At 42.9% G+C, this 27,533-nt stretch overlaps 1 protein-coding gene across 3 annotated transcripts in view; it reads left to right on the top strand.

Annotated features, from left to right (window-relative positions):
* The window catches only part of Pde11a (phosphodiesterase 11A), a 364,881-nt gene that overhangs the window by 42,675 nt on the left and 294,673 nt on the right, over window positions 1–27,533 (top strand). For all 3 annotated transcript variants that reach the window (XM_006972471.4, XM_042275494.2, XM_076569730.1), the window contains exon 2: window positions 2,688–2,846. In XM_006972471.4, coding sequence (XP_006972533.2) covers window positions 2,688–2,846 — 159 coding nt within the window. The remainder of the gene's footprint in view (window positions 1–2,687; window positions 2,847–27,533) is intronic.

The raw sequence follows: 27,533 nt of genomic DNA, 5'->3' as shown, positions 1-27,533 counted from the left end.
CTTAGTGAATTTGTATAAAATTAGCACAAACAAGTGTGCTTCCCAGAGTTTGCCTGTGTGCTCACTTTGATATTGGAAATGTCGCACACCCAGTCAGAGAGCCAACCTGTGTCAGTTACTGTATGGGCTGGTTGGTTTTTCTCAACATGACTCAGACCTGGAGGGAAAAGGGAATCTGAAGTGAGGAATGCCTCTGTGAAGACTGACCTGTAGGCACGCCTTGAAATTAAGGACCTGCTCCTAAATAACTACACTAGCAATAGCCCAGCAGCAAAGTGCGTACTGCGGCTGTGAGGTAACCTTGTTCAACTTGCTCCCTGACACATCCAATGAAGAGCCACACATTTCCTTTGGATTTCAGGCTTCTTACAGCTCCCATGTGTCTGAGTGTTCTGTGTTGTTGGGTCGGTCGAAGAAAGAGGTCACTCCAAGATGATAACGCCTCTGTGGCAGCAGGAAGGTCCAGTCCCTGATAAAATGAACTGAACTGAACTCCAAGCAGCCATACAAAAGCATTTTTATTGATTGTTACACAAAGTTGTTTTTTGGGTAAAGTATTTCCTCATACAAGGTCCCTAATCTAATCTATATGTCTCTCTAAAGCAAAGCATCACATGCCCTCACGACTTTAGTCTTTATTGTCTACCATTTGCAGTACACAATAATCCAAGAGTCTCAGGTGTGTCAGAGGCGTCTTGTGACTAAAGTCTGGCAAAGGCTGCAATGCTCCTTCAGAAAAACAATTCTACAAATCATGGAAAACAATCACTGTTTTCCATGAAGATTCTTTACTGTTTTCCACAATGATTCTTCAAGGCCAAAGTACTTCTAAAACAACTATTCACTCTAATGATTGCCCTGGATATAATGAAAACTGTTTATTCTAATGTTTGCCCTGGATACAGTGAAAACTGTTCATGCTAATGTCTACCCCAGGTACAGTGACTCTGCTAAATTCCCACAACACCCATGGCTTTTAGTTTCCTGTTGACACTATTTGAAGAGTCCGGAATTGTAGCACAAATCTTAACAGGTCTTATTAATAAAATCAAACCTAAAGCCAGGTATTGGGGTGAATGTTGGAAGATCAAAGAAGCAGAACAAGCCACAGCCACCTCACCTCGCCAATTCCTCAGCTGATCCTGTTTCCTCAGACTGAAAGCCTCTGAGTTCTCATCCAAATGGATCTCAGCTGAACTGCTGCTAAAAGCCAAAAAGCTCCAGCCAGTTCCTGGTTTTCATGCCTTATATACCTTTCTGCTTTCTGCCATCACTTCCTGGAATTAAAGGCTCACTTCCTGGGATTAAAGCTGTGAGTCACCATGCCTGGCTGTTTCCAGTGTGGTTTTAAACTCACAGAGATCTGGATGGATAGGATCCCAAGTGATAGGATTAAAGGCGTGTGCTACCACTGCCTAACCTCTATGTTTAATATAGTGGCTGTTCTGTTCTCTGACCCCAGATAAGTTTATTAGAGTGCACAATATTTTGGGGAACACAATATTACCACACAGAATGGGTTTCTGATGGACTGACTGCCTCTCTCTCTCTCTCTCTCTCTCTCTCTCTCTGTCTCTGTCTCTCTCTTCCTCACTATGTGTATTATATATGTGTTTGTGTGTGTTCATGCATATGTGCAGGGGTGTATGCCTGTCCCTGTGTGCATATGTAGAGGCCAGAGGACAGTCTCAGCATCAGGTGTCTCTCCAGGGACCCACCTGTCTCTTCCTCCCCAGCACTGGGATTCAGACACACACATAGCTGTGCCTGGGTTTTTATGGCATGCTGGGGATCGAACCCATGTCTTTATGATTGTGTAGCAAGTGTTTTACCAAATGAGCCATCTCTCCAACTCCAATTACTTAAGTTTCCTTTTCCTAAATGATATGATTCCTGCTAGCCATTTGACATGAATACCCCATGTTCTCAGTGCTATCTACCCTCCCCAAGGCATCATGTCAGGAAATGATGATTCTATTTTGATTCATTCATGGTCATGCTAAATTTAATTAAATTAGATAGAGTCTGCCAGATCTACGCATTGTAGAGCACATGTTATCATTATCATTAACACATATTTTAGGGTGGCCTTTGAAGACCATGTAAATGCCTTGCTTAACATCCTTCACCTAATGGTCTTAGCAGTTGTTGATGACCCTTGCTTATGACCATTGCTTTACTGGTAGTTGACAGAAAATATTACATAACTTAATTATTTATCCTACATTTTTTAGCTAGCATTCTTTTTATTCCCAACCCCCCATTCTTTTTTGGAACTTCTTTGAAATATCAGAATGGATTCATAGATTTTTTTCTAGAATAATTTAAATCCAAAATAAAGTTCTTTTTCCTTGAATGTTTCAATTTTTTTACATATTTGCTGCAATGCTTTCTCACACAATATTTTATATCCAGGTGTCATTGTGAACTAACGTCTTTTGTTACGTAGAGCACAGTGCAGTTCCCTTGGGACACCAATCCCTTTTCCTTTCATTAGCCTGGCTCACAATTATGGTGATAATTTATCACTTTTTTTCCATTGGTGGTTTAAACACAAAATCACATCCATTGGTTGGGAAGAAAAGCGGGGGTCAGGAGGGCATTTCCCAGACATGGAAACGCACCTTTCCCCCTCCTCCCGCACCTCCTCGCCCTTGTAATGAATGCTTTCTCTGGCTTATTTTTAGGACCGAAGATTCAATGATGAGATCGACAAGCTCACTGGATACAAGACAAAATCACTACTGTGCATGCCTATCCGGAGCAGTGATGGTGAGATTATCGGTGTGGCCCAAGCAATAAATAAGATTCCTGAGGGCGCTCCATTTACGGAAGATGACGAAAAAGTAAGATCTCATGCCTCGCATGACTTGTACTTTCCATTTTGCTCTCTGATTGCTGCTCTCACTGAGAGGATGGGAATTATATGAATAGTTCTTCGATTAGCCTATTCACAGATCAAAGAGCTTTTCCTCTGCTGTACAAGATGTAACGGGAGGCTTTTTTTAGCATTTCATAGAATGTGGTATAATTGAAAATAATCACTCCACGTTTTTTAAAGCCTGCTTTTCATTACAAGTCACAGTAGTATTCTTGCTATTGCCTGGTCCTTACTTCCCTTGTAAGTAAGCCTTTTAATTGTGAACAGCCCCATGACCACACATGACCCAAGGGAGGGCAGAGAATACGGGAAGATTCCAACACTCAGCATTTTCTCTTGCCAGTCTACAACTCTAACAGAGAGTTGTTTTCTTACTTCTTATATAAAAACCTCAATAAAATGAGTGTTATTTCATTGTTATTGTAAATCACTAGGAAAGGGAGCGTCATTTTTAAAGTTTCTGAAGAACAGGTGGCTTTGGTAGAAGTGACAAGCTTCTTGTTCTAGAACTTTAAGTTCCTCTACTAATAGTTGACTGCAAGCCTTGCTGAGGAAGGCTCTTCAGGGAGGAAGGTTCCGGCTTTGAGGTGGTTGCCTTCCTACTGAATAGACTCTGGTAGAAGGGAATGCAAATCTCCTGACAGTTTGTTTATGTTCAGTGACTGCTCTATTGCTATTTGATTGAAAACTTTATCATTTAACCTTCTGGATGAGGCTCTGCTGTTTGCCAGTGCTAATTGTTAATATTGCACAAATGCAAATGTGCCGGTCCAGAAGGTCAACATGAAATACGGTTATAGGAAAACGGGAAGATTTTTAAATGAAGTGAGTCCTTCACTGAGGTCATTCCTGCAGTGAAATCGAAAGAAGTCAAATCCTGGTCAAAGTTGGTAGACTCACAGAGCCTCACAGAACCTCGGATGACTTCTCATCAAATCTGTGTAGGAAGCACATGGGTTGGGGTCATAGGAGGCAGATGGGCAAATCCCACATCTTTTGTGCCATCCAGGAGCTACCCGAGGTGGGAGACAGCAAGATGTTCTAGAGCATGCTGGCTGTAGGGGAGAGAGCAGCTCCAAAGGGCCTTCATTTCTTCTCTGAGTCAAGACTGGTCTCAACGGACAGACCCAAGAGAGACAGAAAAAGCATTTGGAAGCCAGTTTGCAATTAATGGTGCTGAATTCAAAGGCTTGTGGCTGTCCAATGCCAAGAAAAAGTGATGTTGAGGGTTCAGCCCTAAAGAAGACGCGGATCATTCCTTCTAAGGCTCAGGGAACCTTGTGGAATAGGGGCAGGAAGAATGTAATAGCTAGAAGATACGGAGAAGAGTTATGCAATGCTTCAGGCAAGACACGGCCGCTGTAATAATGAACTCATGGCAGCTACAGTCGCTTACACTCGGCCTGCTGAAGACTGGCCCCGTAAACATGGATAGAGACGAGCTTGCAACGCCTACCCCGGACTCTTGGCTGGCTGGATTCTTAGAGAGGAAACGTCATTGTTTTCAGTTGTGTTATGCCCTGTTAAGCCCAGCAGGCTCCAACAGACAGCTCTAGATCCATGGTGATATCAACTCTCAAGCCATGGGGACAGCAGGAGTCCTGGTTAAACTCAGTGAGTCAGAAAATGAAACAAATAGATATAAATATGAGAAAGAGATTTGCAGGGAAAACTGGGGAGCAGATAGGCAGGATGTACGTAAAAGCGAGTGAGAGCAAACAGGATGCATTATAAACCTGTATGGAATTACAAAAAAATTAATTAATAATAAAACCCATAAACATGTAGTGTAGAGCACGTTAGTCAGTATAACACATGCTCATGGAATGTCTAGGCAAAAAGTTGGTTAGAAAGATTTTTACCTTTTACTTATGTGTACTTCTGTGTGTTTGTGTGGGAATATGTCACGTGAGTGCAGGTGCCTGCAGAGACCAGAAGAGGTCCCTGGATCTCCTGCAGCTGGAGTTACAGGTGGTTGTGAGGTGTCAGGTGTGGATGCTGTGGACCAAACCGGGGTTCTCTGCAAAAGCAGTACGAGCTTTTAAAGGCTAGACCATCTCTCCAGTCCCCACAAAAAGATTCATTTTAATTCTTTTAACCATAGATGGCAAAATCCTGAGATACTATGTCTCCTTTCAAAGTTTAGATAGGATTTGGGGTTTGTGCCTTTTAGGAGGTAACAACTTATAAGCCCATGGTCTGTCCTCTGCTCTGCCTCCTTCACTGAGGGATCCCATTATACAATCATATCTTTCATTGATTCATTTGTGTTATGATTACTTTGTGGACTCTCCCTGGCGGATTTATACTCACAGGGCTCCATCAAACTCCAAATGATTTAAAGGAAGGCTTGTGCCAGGCTTTGTACCTTTCCTGAGTAGCATCAGTGTTTAACTCTATTGAAGACTGGGCTTTAGTTGAGCCCAGCTTGGCTGATGACAAGTAGGCACCTTTGGAAGGCTAGGGCATCTCCCTCAGCTCCCTTACCTGTCAGTGTGGTATCTCCCACTATGTGGTGCGAGAATTAAATAAGATCATAGTAACAAATTCTCTGTAAAATGTAAGATACTGGGCAAGTGTAAGCTTGACTGCTACATCTAACATTTCCTCTGAGTTTAAATTTTTCTTTTGTGTCTGTCTGTCACTGATTCTCAGACCGATGATCTCATAGAGATCATAGATTTTCTTGTTCCCAAATTCATGATTTTTCTCTTCTAAAATTGTTTCATGTGCCCATAGTCTCATTTTATCCTCCAGTATGTTAAAAAAAACTCACATAGTATTTTCACTGCATTGGAGTTTTACCAGTCGGGGCAGGTAGCATATGTTCATCCGAGTGACACTGTTATAAAATACTTTATGTCCACAATTTCTAGCCTGGGTTGGTTTCTTCTTGCAAAGATTCTATGTATTGTGCATCCAATAGACATGGGTAGGAAAAAGGTAGAAAATAAATTCTAGAAATGCTTGATGGAAAAGGATACAGTTTAGCTGCCTCTGACAAAGGCGGAGGACAATAGGACTTTTACAGCTGCCGCAGTGGGATTTACAGTGATATCCACATTGCAATTATTCCCTCCACGTCTTGGGTAACACTCACGTCAAAGGGCCAGAGGCGGGTTCCATGAAGGGACACAGGGACGCTAGCTGGAAGAGTGCTTGACTCACAGGGGTCCCCATGGAAGACCCCCGGCACACGGACTGTACAGGCTCCGGCAGGGCTCAGTGGAAAGTTATGTTTGTGTAACTGTCTCTAAGTTTCTCGTCACTGGAACTTGCGGGTTGCTGAGTTTGTAGATCTGACAGGAGGAACATGCAGCCAGAGGGAACAGAAGCTCGGCCCTTCTTCAAGCCACCTCCTCTGTAAGCTGGCTGCTCTTGAGCTGCATATTCTCATTGTGATGAGTCTGTAACACACAAGGAGAGATTCCATATGCAAACAGGAAAAGACCAGACCATTCATGACAACACGGATCGGACCCACCCTTGTCAGTGGCCAGCCTCAGGGCTGCAACTGAGCTGAGTAGTCAAGCTCTGCTCAGCGTCTACCACAGCACTTTTCATCCTGGCTTTTGCCAACTCAGGACCAATAAGAAGCTCCCTGAGCTAATATCTAAGGCCAAGGTGTTTTGCATGATCTGTCCTTTGGTATCCTCGTGCCAAAACTTCAAATCAAGGCATATTTAACTCTCTTCCTGTTTTCACCATAGAAAATGCTGATCCTGCCTCTTTGAGCCTGTCAAATGCAAGTGGTGGTGGCTGACTTCATTGGAGCATGATCTCAGTAGATTGCCCATTCGTTTTCATTAGACCAAAGTTTTGATTAATAGTCTATATGCCAGGTCATATGACAGACAGTCTGTCACTGTGGTTTCATTATGAGTTCATGGATTTCTTGTATCACTATTAATGAGTATACAGTTTTTTATTTCAGTCTTTAAGATTATCTTTACACTAGTTTGTATTCTACTTATTTTATTTTTGAGACAAGGTCTCACACTATGTAGCCTTCGCTGGCCTGAAGTTGCTATTTTGACCAGGCTGGCCTCAAACTTATGGCAAGCCTCCTGCATCTGCCTCCTGGAGGGCTGAACTTAACAACTGTCCCACCTTGAACAGCCTCACATTCTCTACTTATCATTTAAACATGAATTTCCACATGTGAATGTCTTCTGTATTTTTCCATTTGGAGTGATTATAAAGTTTTCTAATTTTCTTTTTTTTTCCTACATAATCTTGTTTCTCTGTCTTTAATTTGGGGTGTTTCTAGATGTAAACTAATTCAGTCTAGGTCACGGTATATTCACTACATATGTATATTTGTATATCATATTGCGTACTATGATTCATATGTCTTGATGTCTTCAAGTTTTTGAAGACTGTAAGTTACATATGTGTGAGCAGGTTGAATACAGGGAGTCTTGCACAGATTTCCTTTTGTTTTCCTATCATTTCCTTGTGGTGTACTCCAAAGACTGAAATTTACTGAGTTAAAAGGCAAGCCAAGTCTGTGCTATCAGAAGCTTTCAAAAACTCTGAGCTCATGCACAGGGGTGTCAGTATTGGACAAGCTCATGGTCTCAGGGCCCTGCTGACTTTGATCAGTTCACATTTAAAATCCAAAGTAAGAGCCGGGCGGTGGTGGCGCACGCCTTTAATCCCAGCACTCGGGAGGCAGAGGCGGGCGGATCTCTGTGAGTTCGAGGCCAGCCTGGACTACCAAGTGAGTCCCAGGAAAGGCGCAAAGCTACACAAAGAAACCCTGTCTCGAAAAACAAAAACAAAAACAAAAACAAAAACAAAAACAAAAAATCCAAAGTAAGTTTCCCTTGCTCTTCCAGACAGGGCAACCTGCTTTCATATTCAGGGGGAACATAAGGTCCATCAGCAGGTGGGAGAGATGTCTCAGATGTTAAGGGTGAGCACTGCTCTTGCAGAGGATCTGAGTTCAGTTCCTAGCATCCACATGGTGGTGGCTCGCTCACACCCGCCTGTAACTTCAGCTCCAGGGAATCTGACGCCGCCCTCTTCTGGCCTCTATGGGTACTGCATGTTTAAAAATCTTAAAAACAAACACAAGCCCTTTGAGGTCCAGATGCACCTGTAATTTCTGGGTTTCCCACAGACAAAAAAGGGAACAAAAGGAAGACTTGTGAGTACCGGTAGGAGTTTCTGGGTTCAGAATGCTCCATGACGGACTCAAGCATTTGCTCTTTAGCTGAATGAGCTTGGACACTTTACCGGGTCCCTCTGAGCCTCACAACCTTCCTCACAGGGCTGCTGGGAGAAGTAAACAAATAATAGACGGTAAGTGTGCAGAGTAACCCTCATCAGTGGCACACCACAGTGGCCTTGCTATCTTTCAGACACATAGTGGTAAATTTATTGTGCAATTAGCATAATATTACTTTTTGCCCCCTTATCTTAAAATTCCATTTTTTAAGATTTCAAGTTATATGTGGCACAATGTTAAAACACTCTGATGTATGAAAGCTGGAAAATATTTTGGGGTACACAAAATATTAAATATATTCTATCCATTTAGAGATATTCATGTACTTAATGTCACAGTGAATAGGAATGCATTTTGTTCCTTGATAGCTCCATGCCTGTCACTCAGTGGCTGTGTGGTGTCATGTAATAATTGTTGGAGGAACTTGGAAAGGTCATTGGTTCTTCCTCTGGTGCTTGTCTTCATCTGGTACAGGGATCGTCACCTGACAGATGGCCATCCAGCCCTGTACTAAAGCTTTCCTTTCAGTGACTTTAATGATATCATGCTCTTTAAAAGTCTTGGATAATTAGCAAGAATTTAATTTGCAGCAGTGAGAGTTTTTGTGAATTCCAATCTCCCATATGCATATATTAATCATTTCAGCCACACACTGGCAAATTACTAGTTAGGTAATTCGTGCTGGAGGTGCACATAAAGGCAGGCCGTGTAGAAGGGATGATTGGAATTTTCTGGTTCAATTCATGGGTTCTAAGCAAATGTTCCTGTTTTCCAGGATCTGTATAAGCTGTCTGATTTAGGTAGTATGATTGGAGTCTTCATGTCCAATTAACTTATCACTTCATTATTCAAAGGGAGGCATTACTTTTGCAGAATAAAATTATGAGTGGGATAAAAGCAAATCTTGGTGATCTATTAAGACATTTGGGCTCACCAGCAGGACACCTAGGAAATGGCAGTGAGCGTAGGCTCTCAGCCATCCTTTCAGGCTATGCATGCTTTGGAAGCCAAGGTGTCACCTCCTGTCCCTTTGAATAAAGCAGAACATGTCTGGTGCAGCTGCTTTCCAATGGTTGATGTGTACCAGTCACAGCCCGAGGTTCCACTCTGATTGCTGTTAGGGGGTTACTTAGCCCATGGTCACTTCCTCTCAGCTCATAATTCAGAGCCTTCAGCTCTCCTGATACGTTCATCATGCTGACATCCTTTGGAACTGGGATGCTGCCAACAGAGCTCAGCTGCTGGAGACTGGCCATGTTCCAGAACTTGTTACTGGTAGCGCTACCCTGCCAACTGGCATTGAGGAGGGTGCCCGGATGGCTCTAACGAGTCTCTGTAGAGGCTTGAGTTTGCTATGAGACATAAGCATGAGACTCACAGTCAGATAATGGGGAGGATTTCATAAGCCCTTGGCCTTACACTTCAAAACTCTTTCTGCCTGTGAGGATGATATTTAACAGCTATGCAAAAACAAAAGTACAAGAGATATCAGGTTCATTGTGTTGAGGAGGGGGATGTTGAATTCATTATATCTAAGAAGTGACGGTTTGGTGGCCTCAGACAAATACAATTCACGCAGGCTACTAACGTGGGAGTTGGCTAGCATATGATTGATTTCTCTTTTATTTGAATATATTTAGACATGGCTGCAAGGTGCAGTTCCACCATGACAGCCAACTCCCAAACAACTAGTCACTTTAATAAGGCAACTTACTGAGAACAAAGGTAGACGGATTTCTTCTTCATCTTCTGAATAGTTTTCTATCAAAAGACGCTATGTAAAAGACCCTTTCAAATACTGAGTTTTACAAACCATTGATCTAGAGCAGTGCTTCTCAGCCCTCCTAATGTTGGAACCCTTTAATACAGTTCCTCATGCTGTGGTGACCCCCAACCATTAAGTGCTTTTTGTTGCTCCTTCATAACTGTAATTTTGCTACTGTTATGAATTGTAATGTAAATATCCATGTTTTCCAATGGTGTTAGGCAACCCCTGTGAAAAGGTTATTTGACCCCCAAAGGGTTGAGAACTGCTGATCTGTAAGGACACATTTTAACACCTCAGCCAGGAGAGTTTACTGTTTTCTGCTAATATTCCATTGCTTTTAAAATGCTCAAACACCAAAGGAGCAAGCACTACATTAACTGATTGTAAGAAATGCCCTCTGCATATTCATCCATTATTTTTCACTTTTTTTATATCCCAGCTAAGCTTTTAAAACATGTTGCCATAAAATTATGATTAAATATTAGTGTTCAGCAAAAGAGGGCTCAAATGTCCTGGCAGATGGCTTGTGGCTTCAAGTTGTATTTGATCAATAAGATCTTAGTCCAGGGAAAATTTTGGATCAAATCCCATAACTTGCTAATATTTTATCTACATATAAACCATGATCTACTTATGACACTATTTGCATTTCAATGGTGATTGCCCAGGGTCCAGATAGTCACTGTCAGACCAGCATTCATCCATGGTCCATGCATTCACTGGATGGCATCTGATCAAGAGTTTCAGAAATAATCAAGATATGCAAGAAATTTCTTTCCAAACACATTCCTGTCAGAACTCAGGGTTAACTTTGGATTTCTCTTCCTGTTGGAGAAATACTGATGTGGCCCCCTGGCTATATTCTCCGCCTCTTCCTTAGGCAGAATCTACCTCTGAGTAAGAAAACAAGTGTACCTTTAAAAAAAAAAGAAAAAAGAAAAAAGAAAGAAGGAAGGAAGGAAGAAAGAAAGAGTTCCTGTCAGAGTGCAGCTTAGTGGCTAACACTCAATGAAGACTGCAATACTCTGCCATTTTGTTATGATGTCATGGGTCCCTGAGGCCATAACTTTGCTTATGCTCTCAGTGAACTACAGGATACCCTGGTCTCCACTTGTCTTTCAAAGCTTGAGTCAAATTCCATCATTAGGCCTCAGTAAGTCTAGTCAAAAGCATTCTGGTTTGTCCTTCATCATGGTCCTTAATATTTTACATTTTAGCTCCCTCCCGCCCCGCCCGAGGTAGCCCCAGATGATTGCAGTTGAGTTTTGACTAACAATTTATTAAAAGATATAAATGAGCAGGGCGTTGGTGGTGCATGCCTTTAATCCCAGCACTCGGGAGGCAGAGGCAGGTGGATCTCTGTGAGTTCGAAGCCAGCCTGGGCTACCAAGTGAGCTCCAGGAAAGGCGCAAAGCTACACAGAGGAACCCTGTCTCAAAAAACAAAAACAAAAAACAACAACAAAAAAAGATATAAATGATCAAATATTCAAAGAAAAAAATTTTAGAAATCAATACTATGGTTAGACAAAATGGATGTGTCTACATGGTGTAGGCTATACTCTGGAGGCTGGGTATCCAGGTAGACTGACAGCCATGTGGAGAATATCCTGCCATCCTCTGATGGCTAATGTGAGTGTATCTGTAACCCCTGGAATCTACATAAAGATGGAAGAGGAGAACCAGATCTGTAAAGGTGGGGCCTCCACATGCAAGCTGTGGCATGTACATGCCCACAATCATGTGCACATGATGATAGTAAGTAAAATCTAGAAAATTCAAAATTCAACTCAACCTGTTTCCTTTTCCCTTTATTCCAGGAGCTCACTTAAAGCGTGTCTCTCTAGGCCACCTAATATACCAAGTTTCCTTTATTTTTTAATGCTTTATTTTAATTTTTGTGTATGGTTTGTGTCTGTCTGTTTATATTTGTGTGTCTGTGTGTCTGTATGTGTGTGTGCACCCTTAGAGGCTAGAAAATGACATTGGAGTTCCTGGAGCTGGAGTTTGGGTAGTTGTGAGCTTCCCAGTGTGGGTGCTGGGGACCGAACGCCAATCCTCTGTAAGAGTGGTATGTGTTCCTAACTGCTGAGCAGTCTCTCCAGCCATAAGCTTGCTTTATTGACCACTGAGCTTTATTGACCTCCAGATGTAAGCTTGCTTCATTGCTGTGTCCATCCCAAGCATCCTTGTGCCGTTTTCCTATGAATATCAAGTTCTAATCACAATGTTCATTATGATCACTCAGGTGGAGGAAATGAAGAATCTCATTGGTCATAACCTCACATGGCTGGGCTGTCCATTCTATAGAGTTAAATAGGCAAGGCTATGGCAGATCTGGCCATCTCATACTAGGGGACTAATAAATCTACAGCTCTTAATGGCTACCAGGATATGAAATAGTCAAGCTCTGTCTTAGGGCACAAAACAACAGACATGGTCCCAGACTTGTGCACAGCTTAGACAAGAAAGAATGTTCTACAATTGCAGATTAGAAATAAATAAGGGCTCGTTGGCAGGAAGAATTGTTGTTAAGGAACCCGAGCAGGTGCTGTGGATTATTTCCTGGAGATGTCAAATCGAGGCAGCCAACTGTCATTGAATTACTAGCTTAGTGCTATTGTCTGAATAAACACAAGGCTGCTTCTTTGGGTCTTAGAATGCTGAAATTCTTGAATTTCTGCTGGTCTTCCTCCTCTTCCTCCTCCTCCATGTCCTCCCCTTTCCCCTCTGGAGACAAGGGCTTTCTAGTATGACTTGGAATCAATTTTGGAAAACTCAAATTATTTTTTTTACTATAAGTGGAATTTAACAGAAATCAAGTACATTTAGCTGTCTTTGAATTGCATATCTCTTTTCAATGTTTACCTTTTATGATAATGTCATTTTCTAAGCATAAAAATCATATAAATTTATTGTAGAAAGTTTGAAAAGTACCAAAAAGCAAAATTTATATCACCCATAAACTTCTTTTAGAAAATCTATTGCTTTTTGTTCTTGATGAATTTCCCTGTCTTTATTTATTACTGCCTATAAAAATGTTCCAAAATTTGTTAGTGTATAGTATATAGAGTATTTTAATCAATTCTTCAAATGTCTGATTTAAATAATTACATCATTTTCTACTGTATAATTATACAAGTTTATTTAATCTTTTTCTTTCTTAGCATTTAGGTTGTTTTCAAAGTCATATTATTATAAAATTACTATTAACCTCTTAACAAGTAAATAAAACTTGGACCTTACCTTAGACTAGCTATTAGGCTATTGAAGTGATGCCTCATAGCTCAGAAATGGACTGATTCCTGCAGTTCAATGTGATTCAAACTAACTGTTAAGATTACTGGGTCAAGAGGTTGGACATTAATTTAAAAATAACTTTATTGAGATATAATGCATATACCATATAACTCATCCACCTACAATTTAATGGCTGTTAGTTTATTTGCAGTTTTGTAACTATTAACACACATTTTCAAGGCATTTCACTCCGCATACCCTGTACCCATTAGCAAATCACTTCCCACTTTCTCCAAATTTTCCTAGTATTACATCCAGTCATTGTCCTTCTGTTGCTATGGTCTTGAATATTCTTGGATAGCTCCTACAAACAGAACCGTACAGTATGGAATCTTGGGTAGCTAACTTCTTTTACTTATATAATGTTTCAAGAGTCATCTGAGCTGTTGGAACATTTTAGTACTTTATTTCTTTCTTTGGCTGATCATATTTCATTATATGTATATACTACATTTATTTACTCATTTATCAGTTAGTGAATATTTAGATTATTTTCTCTTTTTTATTATTATGAATTATGCTATGATAAGCATACAAGTTTTTGTAAAGGTGATTTTATTTCTCTTAGCTGTATTCCTAGAATTGGAATTACTCGGTTTTATGCTAAAAATCTGTTCAGTAGTTTGAGAAACTACTGGGTTGTTTTTACAAAACAGCCACACCGTTTTACATGCTCACCAGCACTGTGTGATGATTCTGTCCTCTTCATCCTTACCAGTACCTCTGTCTTCTCCATTGCGGACACCCCAGTGGGTGGGCAGCAGTTTTCACAGTGCTTTTGTGTTACCTGGATGGCTGATGGTGTAGAACATCTCATGTGTTTATTGTAGAAACACTTATTCTTTGGCGTTCATAAATTTCATCTGTACTATCTTCAGAAACTTGTGTTAATTTATAAAGCCAATATATCTACATATACTTTATAAAGCCACTAAAGCTACCTATCAACTCACTTAGCTCTTATCTTCAATACTGCAACTTTTAAAAGTTATAATTTCTTTACTCTATTTCTCTCCTTTCTCCCTTCCTCCCTCTCTCCCTCCCTCCCTCTCTCCCTCTCTCCCTCCCTCCTTCCCTCCCTTCCTTCTTTCCTTCTGACAGTGTCTCATGCAGCCTAGACTGGTCTTGAACTCCTTGTGCAGCTGAAGATGACTTTGAACCTAGCTCTTTCTGCCTCCACCTTCCACATGAAGGGGGTCACAGGCATGCACCACCATGCCCAGCTTAAGCTTTTCTAATTTCATTTTGTTTCCATTCCTTTGATTTGTTTCATATACGCATGAGTTATACAAGAAATTAACCAACCATTGCTCAGAAAACAAGCCTATCACGATGCACATGGACCTATGCAACCTCTAGAATATGTGGATTAGCCACTAGGTACAGAAAAGTGTCTGCCAAGAAATTTGAATTGAGTAGAAATGGGCTATTTTCCTTTATGCTTGCTTATTTATTTATTTATTTATTTATTTATTTAGTTAGTTAGTTAGTTAGTTAGTTCATTAGTTATTTTGGTTTTTCGAGACAGGGTTTCTCTGTGTAGCTTTGCGCCTTTCCTGGAACTCGCTTTGTAGACCAGGCTGGCCTTGAACTCACAGAGATCCACCTGCCTCTGCCTCCCAGGTGCTGGGATTAAAGGCGTGCGCCACCACCGCCCCGGCACTTGCTGATTTATTTTAATGAAAGCAGATCTTAGATGAAATTCTGTACAGATGAAGACACTTAGTTAAAGAAAAATCTGCTTTCAAGTTAGGGCAAATAGTTTACCCACTCTTCACAAAGCACCTGGAAGTCACATCTCTCTGTTTAGGTGATTTAAGAGTCTCTCACAGCATCTCAGAAGGAGGATCTGGTTCTGGTTGCAGGCATCAGGTAGATGTGTCCTTTAATCTGAGACAGGATGGACAACCTCAACTTTGCAACTTGTTACAGTTTTACAACTTTTAGTATGGAGGAGTATTCTAGTATCTTCTAAGTGACACATGATCTTAAATGTCACTGATGGCAGTTAACAGAGGAGTTAATACCTTATATTTATTGTGCTTTTTAATGTGCTGCTAAACTTACTGAGAAAACACACTTCTCCAAGCAACAAAGCCTCATGCTTTTGAAGGCAGAGACCTCTGGGCCAATGTCATAGCCACATTTGGGGCATGTCTTTCTGAAGACCTCTGGAATATAAATTTTTTTTTTTTTAATTTTAACTTTGTTATTTTATGTGTATTGGTATTTTGCCTGCACATATGTATGCATGCCACATGCATACTTGGTGCCTGTGGAAGCCAGAAGAATGGGTCAGAGCCCCTGGAACTGGAGCCACAGGTTATAGACAGTTGTCAACTACTACGTTAGTGCTAGGAATCGAACCCAGATCCTCTGGAGGAATAGTCAGTGCTCTTAACCACTGAGCCATTCTACAGTCCTTCCGGAGCACCCACTGTTGCTAGGGCAACTCTCTGCCCAGGCCCCTCCACACACAAACACAACACTGCACGTTGTCTTCGCCAAGAACTAAATGCAAATTATAAGCATCTCCACAGCATACAATCTTCCTCAGTGTTTGCTTTCTTCTTAAATGAGAAAACAATGGAAAGATTTATAAACTATCTCTTCTGTGATAGGTGCTTTGCACACGTGACCTCACTTGTCTTCACAACAGCCCCGTGTGTGTTCATTACCACCCAGACTTGATGAATGTGAAAACTGAATGTGATTGGGTTTGAGTGTGCAGAGGTCACCTCACCTATATTTCAGAGCCAGGACAAGTGTCACCCGCCTGTCTTGGCATGGGACATGGGGACACCTATTGCATTTTCATTAATTTCTTGTTGTCTCTCCTTCAAGGACTTGGAAACACAGAGCTTTCCCTGTACCTGATACATATGTGTAAGGTGGTAACTAAAGTGGGAGAGTGTGTGTGTTTAATAACTAGGGAGTGGAGAGCACGTGACTAAGGAGAATATAATTTCTAAATGGTTTTGGTGTCATTTCAGCCTTTCATATAAATACAAATACGTGTGACTGAGCTTGAGCTTTGTGTGTGCGAGGAAAATTGGAAAGCTTGGGTCTGGAGAAACGGCGCAGTCCGTGAGGGCCCTGCTGTGCAAGCATGAGGGCCTGAGCTGGGATTCCCAGACCCCACGTGAGAGCCAGCGCTGCAGGGGGAGGGGCGTGCAGACAGGTTAGTCTGCCTAGTCCAACTGACGCGCTCTGGATTCAGTGAGAGACCCTGCCTCAAAAAATAGGGTGGAGAACGATCAACAGAGACATCCAGTGCTGATCCCCACACGCACACATCCACACAAATGCTTCCTTAAAATGCCCCCGCCACTGACACACACACACACACACACACACACACACACACACACACACACACTATCAGACTGGAGCTGGGAATCATTAAGATATAATGATGTCATACATATATAACCATGAGGTAAATAACTTTTATTATCATTTTGTACCATTTCTTGTTTTCAATGACAAAAACATTTTTTGGTGTATATATATTTTTTTCTCCTAACCTACTTCTAGCTTTTCTGTGTGGAAAAAAAAAAAAGTTCAGAACTTGCATAGTGCTCTGTTGTGGCCCCCAGCAGAGTGAGGTATTTCATGTAAATCATCCTGTAGCCAATTAGGGATTCCCCCACCCCATGTTTAGTTAAATTATGGAGTGTGCTATTTAAATGAAGCTACATTATATTTCTTTTTTTTTTTTTTTAAAGATTTATTTATTATGTATACAACATGTATGACTGCAGGCCAGAAGAGGGTACCAGATCTCATTACAGATGGTTGTGAGCCACCATGTGGTTGCTGGGAATTGAACTCGGGACCTCTGGAAGAGTAGTCAGTGCTCTTAACCTCTGAGCCATCTCTCCAGCCCACATTATATTTCTTATTGGAGAATTTAAAATGGAATATGAACTAAATTTACGATATAGTTGTAATTTCTATTTCTAACAATCTATCCATTTAAAACACATACTTGGATATTTTTCCTTTTCTTCTTTTTGGTATTCAAGGTAGGAATGAAGCCATTGCTTTTTATAATTTTCAATTTTTTCTTTTTATGTCTCCCTGATCTGCCTGGGGGTAATATCCTGGCTAGATATGACTGTAGGCTACTTTATGGGCAGATTCTGATCTGCTTGTCAACAACAAAGGAGCATTTTTTCTCTCCTTAAATTGGGCACACTCCATTAAGAAAGGCGGGAAGTGTCAAATGGGAGCACCGCATGCTCCCGAAGCAGGCAGCAAGGTCCCCCACGGGAGGCCCAAGCTCGAGTGGGAGACTGCTAAGAGAGGGCGGAAGTAATGAACAGCTTTGAAAAATGAGGTTATGTAAGTTAGAGCTGTCCAGAGACGCTATGAAGGTCGATTACACACAGTTCTTGAAAGGGGCCTTACATAAAACTGGAAGGGGTAATGAAATTCTCCCACTGGAGAGAGTTTGAAACGATGCCCTGTGAGAAAGACCTGACACCATCGGTTCACTGGACCTTGACTTCATTCATCCTTAGGGCATATGTGGTGTTTTGTGTTTTGGAAGGACTTTGTCCAGAGGATGCAGAAAGTAACCACAGGAACTCAGTACCTTCTTGTCTGGGATGTCGCCCAGTGGTTAACAGTGCAGCACCCTGTAAGATCTCAACCAGTGCTTCAATACTTGAGTTATTTGGTTTTCAAAGAGTCTCCTCCTCCCCCTTCCTCTTCCTCTTGCTCCTCTTTATCCACCTGTCGTCATCATCATCATCATCATCATCACCATCATCATCAGGTTTGCAAAGCTTTTTATACTGACTTGGACTTCGTCATTATTTTTCAGGGGTCCTGGTAGTTTAGTGTAACAGATGTTTGCTTTAGGTATTCTGTTCCACTTTCTAGTTCTAAACCAGAATGAGGGATCCAGATAAAAGCCTCAGTTGTTCTCTATAATCCCGAGGACAGACAGCCACAGTCCTCACATGGTCCCACGGTGTCCATTGCTTCTTTTCTGAAGTTGACTCTAACTGTCCGCAAACTCTTCACTTAGCAAAGCTGGGCAGATGGCCCGATGCGTAAAGGGCTTGCACATTGCAAGCATGAGGACCTGAGTTTGGATCCCCAGCATGCAGGTAAAACCTTGGCATAACTTATGAGTGTAGATCCAGGACTTGGGGTGGGAGTGGAGACAAGCAGATCCTGAGGCCTCATTGGCCAGCCAAAATGGCAAGTTCCAGGTTCTGTGAGAAACACTTTCTCAAAAAATAAGGTGGAGAGTAAAGAGGAAGATATTTGCTGTAGACCTCTGGCCTCCATATACGCATGGGTGAATGAACCCACACATACATGCTCTCTCTCTCTCTCTGTCTCTGTCTCTCCTTCTCTCCCCACTTAGCATTTGGTATGATGCCACCAGAACTTTCTAGAACACGTGGTGGGAGTCTATTGCTTTTTCTTGGCCAACATTTCTTCTCAGGATCCAGAGTGCCCACAGCATGAAGTTTTGGTCCCGGTGTTGTGGCATGTTGCCATGCAGGCTTCCACAGTTTGGATCTTTGAAGAACCATCTGTCTGAAAACAGCAGATGACAAACTTTGGGTCTACAACACAGATTTCTTCAGCAAAACACAAATGCTTCCTACTTTCCTACTCTCATCCTCAAACTGTTGCTGAGGGCAGATTACACACAGATCACCGGGTCAGGTAGGGGTTCTTCTTCCTGGTCAGACACAGAGCAGTAAGTCACTTTCCTTGAAGCTCTATCTGCACCAAGACTAGCATATAAAACCCTGTTCTATTTGTGCTAGAAATACAAGGTTACAACCCCCTCCCCCAGAAGAAGATTATTCTTAGGGAAAAAAAATGTTTGGAAAAATACTCTATGACCTTCACGCCTCAGTGATGTACAATGTGTATAAGAAACTGGACCTGATGCTAAAGGCAGGGAGCTCATCCCATAAACAGACCAGCAGGGCAGATGATAGAGTGGAGTACAACTGATGGTATGCCGGGTAAACAGCTGGTTACACGACTCTCTGAGAACATCTGGGTTTACATTTGGGGAAACTTTATGCATAACTTAATTCATGCCATCCCCAATATTTCTATGAGGAAGGCAGCTGCTTTGGTTTTCTTGCAGATGAGATGATGGTGTCTCTCTTGCCCAGCAGGCATTGTGTTAGGGAGGTCATTGTTCATCTTCCCATTCTTCTTCCTGGCTTGTCTTTTTTTTTTTATCTTTAGCTATAATAAACGCATTCCTTTATAAACAAAATTTTAACTGAATAGGTACAGTAGATGGCCAAAGGAGGGGTATGTTACTTAGTACGACCCAGTGACTGTCTGCCACAGTGTCACAGGCATGTTTAAGCCTTTTAGACTTTTCTATGTTGATCTGCCTTCCACTTCTTAGTTGCTCCTTCTACATCATGACATACAGTCATGAACACAGATTTGAACTCAAATCTAGTCCCGAACCTGAGTGTCTGTCTTGTTCAATGTTTACAACTGTATGTCCTAGAAAAGGACAGAGCAGAGCTGAGAATACTTTCTGTGTTTATTGTAGAGATGATGCAATTTGGCATGTTAGAACATGCGGCTGATCGATCATGAGAGAGTGTGATTCTACTGGAAGATCACAATAATGAAGTCCGTTCTTAGGCAATGCGCACTGAGCTCGTCAAAGAGATGGCGACTGTATGAATCTTATTTTGCAAAAGAAAAAGCAAAAACTCATGGAAAATTGCTGGAATTATCTGCTCTGAGTGAAAATCATTTAAAAAAAAACAGATTTGAAATTGTTTTGTTTAAATGTTCATTTTAGAACTAAAAAAAAAGTGATTTAGATATTTGAGATTATTTGCTCCACATTGCACAATCAGAAAACACAGAGCTGAGGTTAGTACCTAGTAGGGAAGGACATCCACATACTTACCTGGGGTCACTTACCCTGAGTCGGGGGGAGGAAACTACAGGTTACCCACAGCACCAGGAGGTCAGGTGCCATTATTGTGAGCAAATACGTGGTGGGGGCGAGGCAGAATGGTTTATGTCCTGTGGAGACAGGCAGATCTGAAGAGGCGAAGGCGGGTGAGGAATGGGCTGATATGGGTCGCCTGCTTGCCACCAGGGCCATATTCCTGGCCTGGGCTGTTGTCCAGGGCCATGTCTGGGTCAGTGACCCCACTACAGGCACAGTTTGGGTTGATGTTGGTAGCTCCTGTGACCACTGAAGGCCATGAGGATGTCTGGTCTGGGCAGACACCTAAGGCTTTGTTAGTAAAGGAGGATCCTGCTGCCACCAGAGCCAGTGTCCTGGGCTGCCGCCTGGGGCTATGGTGACACCCGGGGCTAAGCTGCTGCTGCTGGCCATATCTGGGTCCACGGTCCTGCTGCAGCTGGGGTAGGTGTTGATATCCATTGCCCAAGTTAAACCATATGCTGAAGTACAAAGGCAGGGCTATTACTGAGCTAGCCTCACTCCTTGATGGCCTGGGAGAGCTGCCTCTCCCCCCAACACACCACGGGAGAGCTGATCCCGCCTCACAGAGCAGAGCTGGCTCCACCCATCACCTGAGTGGGGTAGTCCCAGAGACCTGAACTGACCAACTCAACTACCACCCAGGCACATATCCAGGGTTTTGAGTGGACCCACGCCACCATCTACCCCATCTGCTGGAGTGCATGGTGCTGTGGAACCAAAGCCCCAGAATTTCCAAGACTGGGTGACTGCAGGATATCCAAGGGGAGTTTCAGTGAGGGTTCAGTATTGATGGTATACTAGAAGCCAGAGGCCTTGAACCTGACCAACAACACACTACACAATGAACATTTGCAATAAAGCTGTGTGGACAAAAGGGTCTCCTGCATGACACACAGCAGCTCCCAGTGCCACTGAGATGATGAAGAGGATGGAAAAGCAGGGAAAATGAGGAGTGAAATGGGTTTTTGTTTGTTTGCTTTTGTTAATTTGCTTTCATTTTTGTTTTAAAACTAATATTCTATCGAGGACTATGGGGGTCCAGCCCCTCGATAGTCCCCTCCCAGGGTCCGGGAAGAATCTACAACCAGCTGATAATTAATCTTTGATGAAAAGAAATGAATCTATGTACACGAAACTCCTTAGTTCATACACTTTATTATTATTCTGTGATAGTTCTCTCTCTACACAGCTTCTATTCTGCTCTCATGCCTAGCTCCTTCCTTGCCTGATTTCTCTATATTTGTCTACTGTCCCCTCTAGGTTCTATCTTAATTCCTTCATCTAGTTCTGTCTGAAGGGTTTACAACACGCCCCCCACGGTCCCATTTACCAGGCGGACACTTCCGCCTAGCCATTTCCGGGTCAAAGCGTCTCTCGTAGCCAGGATACCCGGCGGACCCGGACATCTCCGCCTAGCAAGTTCCGGCCAAGGCATCTCGCGTGACCAGAATCCGTGACGTTACATGGCTACGTAAGCGTGCTACGTGACCATGTGATCTACGCACATGTGTGGAGTAGTGACGTGTCCTGGCCACGCCCCCAGCCGGTTTTTAAAGCGGAGCGCCATATTCCCAGTTCTCTCCTCTTCTCCTCTTCCTCTTCTCCACGCACGTGTCTCTCCCACAGGCCTGCACTCTCTATCCCTGTATCTCTAATAAACTCTTATAAGCGGATTCTGTCGTGTTTCGTGACACTTCCTTGCAGAGTAAGAACACAACGCAGCTAAATAACTAACACTGTCCCTTCTAGGTTCTCATCTATCTAGTTCTTTCCCCTATCAGCTCCTCTCCCGTCTCCTTCTCTCTCATCTGCCTCTTCCTCATCTTGTTCTTCCCCATCTGGCTCTTCCTCATCTTCTATCTCGTTCCTCTAGTCCTCTCTTTTAGCCCTTCAATCTAGTTCTTCCCCATCTCAGTTCGTTCCTCTCAAGTTCTTACCCATCTAGTTCTCCCATTCTCTTTTTTTCTCTCCTCTCTGTCCTCTGCTTTACAGTTATATATCTCCCCAAAATCACAATCCTCCCCTCCACCCAGGACACTCAGCCTGAACTTCCTCAGGCAGTGATTGTCCGCTATCAGGATCAAATGGAGGGTTGATAAGAATTACAAAGAGGGGCACTAGTTGTTAATTACCATTTGCAACCCAAAGGGGAAGTGACTAATGAATTAACTAAAGGCTAAATACGGGTAATATCTAAGAAGAGGGATCTTATGTGCACAACTATAATCTTAAATGTGTTTGGTAAAAGATGTTAAAAATCTATAAGTTGCTAGGTCAATGGGAGAAAATAAAACTGTTTTCTTTTTTCCTGTGGCTCCTATCTGTCCAAGCTGTCTGCCGTTTTTCTGCAGGGTGGGGGAAAGTGTGCTCAGTCTCTAGGCAACCTGTGTACAGGTAGATGCCTCTGGTGATAATTAAAGGGAGATCTGGAACTGGAGGTAAGGTTTGGGAAAGGAGGAAGTTAAGCTTAATTAGCACATCCACCAGGCCTTCTCAAACAGGTAGCCTGGATGCTTAAGTCTGCTCTTAGAGAGTACAGAGGTATCTCTGATAAAGTACTTTCCTCCGTCTGGGGATGGACCTGGCCGGATGCTGCCAATGATGATAATTACAGGAAGGCTTGAACTGGAGTTCTGGCTGAGCATAGCTGTCAGTGCAGAAGGTTATCTAAATATTCCTAGAAGTGGTTAGGTAAGGAGTTAGCGGTCTATAAAGTTAGTAAGGCTGTAAGAAAGGAGGGGTCTGAGCTAAATTGTGTAAAGCTATTACTTAATGTCTACCTGACCTAGGCGGTGTCCCCTTGTGGAATTTACCTTAAATCAGGAGACTCGCCTGTGGGTTGTTATCACTGTTAGTCCTCGGAAATTGGGTGAACACCTGGTTGATGTCTCCTTTAGTCCTTGAAAGTGGCTAGGGGAGATATCTGACTCCAGAGGAAGCCTTTCCTGAGGCTGTTCTCCAAATACCTGGAATGTGTATGTCCAGAGAGTGATCAGTCCACACTGTTAGCCCTTCTTAGGGAAAAGTCAATTGGGAAAACTATGAAGGCACACATGATTTTCATAACAGAATACAGCTGGTATATAACAAGCCAAGTAACACCAAAAACTCCTTGGGATTTGGCTTCCTCTGGAGGAATTCCCTGATTCCTCCAGGTAGTGACTTTGCCATAACCAGCTGAGTTCTTATGATATTCCTGCGGCCTGCAGCAATATTCTTATTTTTATTTTATTTTTCATTTTTAAAATTTTATTTTTATTATTATTTTTTTTAGGTTTTCCTTAATGGGAAGACACTATAAGGGTGAAGGACAGATACAGAGGGACTGGGAAATGAGTGGGATTGGGGTGCATGATGTGAAATTCCCCAAGAATCAATAAAAAAAAAATATTTAAAGAAAAAAAAAGGGAAGAAAACCACAGAGCTGGAAGCAGGATGTCTCTAAACTGCAGGATCACAGGCCTGTCTCCTGACGTGTGTGTGACGTCACAGCAGGGTCACAGGCCTGTCTCCTGACGTGTGTGTGTGTGTGTGTGTGTGTGTGTGTGTGATGTCACAGCAGAGAGCTAGAAGACAGTGGTGAATCCACAAAGCCCATGGTGCTTGGGAAGCAAGGCATCAGCCCAGCCACATTCTATGGGTAGGAAATGCTGGCTGAGAAGAAGCCTCCCCAGAAACAACAGGTCAATGTGAAAGTCCCCCTTGCTTCCTGGTTTGTTTAGGGGACAGAACACTTTCCTTTTGCCAAGGAATAAGATGACAATAGACATGTTGATAGGAGAGGGGTATAAACGTGGTCCATGCCCAGGAGCCTCACATGGTCAAGAGGTGACCACGACAAAAAGCGCTGAAATCTAGAAGCTGAGCTTCTTCCTTCTAGCATTTGATCTGATTTCAGCACGGCTGAGATTATCAGAACACGACAAATCCGCTTTACTTCAGTGACAGCCAGAGAAGAGAGATTCCTTTTCTTTTTTCAATGTTTATCTATTTTGGAACTGGAGCCTCCTACTCTACCACTGAGTTGTGTCCCAGCCCTTTCTTCCTATTCTTAACCCCCCCCCCCCCCGCCGTGTGTGTGTGTGTGTGTGTGTGTGTGTGTGTGTGTGTGTGTGTGTGTACCACATGCACGCAAGTGCTGGCAGAAGCCAGAAGAGAACATCGGATCCCCCGAAGCTGGAGTTACAGGTGGATGCGAGCCACCTCATCTGAGTGCTGGGAACCGACTCAGGTCCCCTAAAGAGCAGCAAGCACTTCTAACCACTGAACTGTCTTTCTAGCCCCCCACTGTATTCTTAGGTCTCATGATTTGAATACATGATCGTTCTCCAGAAATTCATTCCCATCATGGAGGCAGAACCTTTGTAGGCTCCCGTGTCTTTAAGGCTTCGGAAACCTCGGCCAACACTATCAAAAGGACTGGACTGACAGCCCTTGGGGGAAGGGATGCAGGAGGGGGGCTTTCCCTGAGGGGGGGGGCTTTCCCTGAGGAGCTCCTCATGCTTCTTCATGGAGCTGTGTGGAGGAATAAACAAAACTCTACACTTGAAAGTGATCAGAAGCCACTTGTATATTAACATAACTCTCACAAACTGCAGTTAGCTTTACAAATGAAGTGATAATCATACATTTATTTTATTCCTCCAAAACTTATTCTGCTTTACTGAAGTGTTCCCCAAATAAATATAAGAAAGAAAAGACTTCGTGTCCCCATGTAAATCTATAAAGCCCTCTTCTGGGCAGCCAGGAAACCTGGAGAGACTTTCACAGATGTTATATGAACTCCCAATGTGCATCTTCACAGCCCGTGTAAAACATACTTTACATAGGTCTCAAACTTCTCTCATCAGGAACTTGTAACTCTGAAGGTTGTTGGTTTTCCCCCTGTTCTAGTTGGAGAAGGTAGCTCATGGGATATACCCTTGAAGGATATGTCTTCTGTCTTCTGGTGCTCACTCTCTCTCCTTCCCTCACTCTCCTTTCTTTTGTGGCCCTGAGGATCGACTCTAAGACCTTTCATGTACTAAGGAGAAAATCTACCACTGAATAGATCATTAACCCTACTGCTACACATTTTGAAAGTAAAACATTGAATTTATCCGTCCTATTTAAAAGGCAAAAATAAATGAATGCACTATTCTGATGTTAAAGGAGAAATCACAAAGTTTGAGATGCTGAAAAACCCAAGATACAAATATGTTCTAATTGACAAAGTGGTGATCTGATTGAAATAATTCATGTTTCCTTCTGAGAAGAGTTACTGCGAGTCACATGACCAGCCTTTGCTCCTCTGTCACTGTGGCTGCGATGAGGCTTGCTGTTGACAGTTTTGTTTTTTTAATACTAAAACCATGGGCGGTGTGTTTTTTAGGTGTGATGAAAATGCCACATAGCCAGACCTCTTTTCCCTTCTCTCCCTCCATCGTGTTTCTTAAAGGATCTGGTGGGGGAATTACTCAGAACTGAACTAAATTTCAAAGCCAGATCGTGTGTCCACCGCCCCTAGCCCAGTGGTAGGATGTGCTGGAAATGTCTGGCCGCACTCAGACTGGGCCTCATGGATCCACCCTGTCTTTCGGGCAGGAATGGGGATGGAGGATTCAAGGGGACACCAGTGTTGAAAAGTACTCCTGTCCCTCAGGTGGAAGGCAGTTCTGGTGAGGGGCAGTGACTCTCTGAGAGCACCCAGTACCAGCAAACAGGCCTCCCCCGAAGTCAGCACAGTATGCCCCCTGCCAATCAGAAAAGCCATTCTCCCTGGAAGTGGGGAAATTCAGGAACTACCCACGACGCACCTTGCCAGTGCGTAGCTCTCAGTGTTGGGTCCCAGCAGATCAGTTAGTAAAGCCATTTCCTCCACGGCACAAATGGCATAAATCCCTAGTTCATACATAAAGGAATTCACGGGAAAAAAATGTCTATCTTGTGGGGGAAATGAGCTTTCATTTCCTTGCTTATTTGTAGCTCTCCTCTGAATATGACAAGGAAGATTTAGCCCTCGGCCAAGTACTCTGGACTTCATTCATTCCACACGACCACTAATAGCTTTCCCTCATAACCACATCAAGAGCTGAAATTGCCTTAGGAAACAGCATTCCCCATCTCCAGTGAATCGCTTATCTCTCCTGAAGCAGAGCACATTGCTCATGTTGTTGTATTTATGTATTTTCTGATGTAATAGAAGCACCAAGACTATCAGTTGTTCTGGAATATATAAGGAATATTGGGCCCCTTTGAAAAGAATGCCACGGAAAACAACCAAATCAGACTCCAGTCACCAAAAGTAGAATATATGTTGGCTATAGATGCTGTTAGCAGGCAATCTCATTTTTCTTTCTTCTCTGAGAAATCAAAAAGAGATTTTTATAAGTCAGAGCAATGTATTTTTATGAAAATAATATGTGAGGCTGGGGGCTTCTGGAAACTCTGGCTAGTTTCAAGGAAGATCTCAGGAAAGTCCATCATTGAGACAAGTCAGGGCAGGAACTTAAGCAGGATCCTGGAGGCAGGAACTGAAGCAGAGGCCACAGAGGAATGCTGTTTACTGGCTTGCTCTCTGTGGCTTGCTCAGTCCACTTTCTTATGTACCCCAGGACCACCTGCCAAGTCACGGTACTGCTCACAGTGGACTGGGCACTCCCAAATCAATTACCAACCAAGAAATGTCCCCACAGACTTGCACATAGACCAGTTAGATACAGGCAGTTCCTCTACTGAGGCTCTTCCTTCCTAGATGACTCCAGCTTGTGCTATCCTGACAAGACAAAACAAAACAAAAAGCCTACCAGCACACTTCCCAAATACTGATCGGAGCAATGAGCTTCCCATGACTGCTCACTGTGGTCATCGCCGTGGTCTTACCCTCAGTGTTGATTCATGTCTAAGAGCCAATGCCTTGGGAGGGAAGAAAAGATGAGCTTTGCTATAAGAATAGGCTAGACAAACCAGAGCCTTTGGCAGGGCCGATTACATCATTTGGAAACGTGTACAAAATGGAAAGCATCATTATCAGGAACTTTGGGCTTGTGATAGTAGTGCTTTGAATCAGGCACATGGCCCTTGAGGCACGTGGTCCAGAGTGACAGATAGTACAGGGCACACACCTGCGATGCCTAAGTTTAGACAAGTTAGAAATAGTCCTATGATGGGTGGATTCTGCTTACAGCATCTTAGAATCGGAGTGACTGAGATAACACCATCTTGACCCCATCTTCCCCGGGTTCCATTTTGTCTTCCCAGGTGCTTTTCAGTCCCCAGTCCCCTGAGCAGTCACATCTGATCTGGCAACACATTGGGGACTTTCTGTGACTGTGACTATGGCACAGATGAATAACCAAAATATTTGCTGACTGTACCATCAAACAAATATTACCAGCCTTCCC

This window comes from Peromyscus maniculatus, chromosome 4 (genome assembly GCF_049852395.1).
Source record: "Peromyscus maniculatus bairdii isolate BWxNUB_F1_BW_parent chromosome 4, HU_Pman_BW_mat_3.1, whole genome shotgun sequence".
Taxonomy (NCBI): domain Eukaryota; kingdom Metazoa; phylum Chordata; class Mammalia; order Rodentia; family Cricetidae; genus Peromyscus; species Peromyscus maniculatus.
Note: the sequence above shows the minus strand (reverse complement) of the source record. Positions and strands in the feature narration are given on the sequence as shown.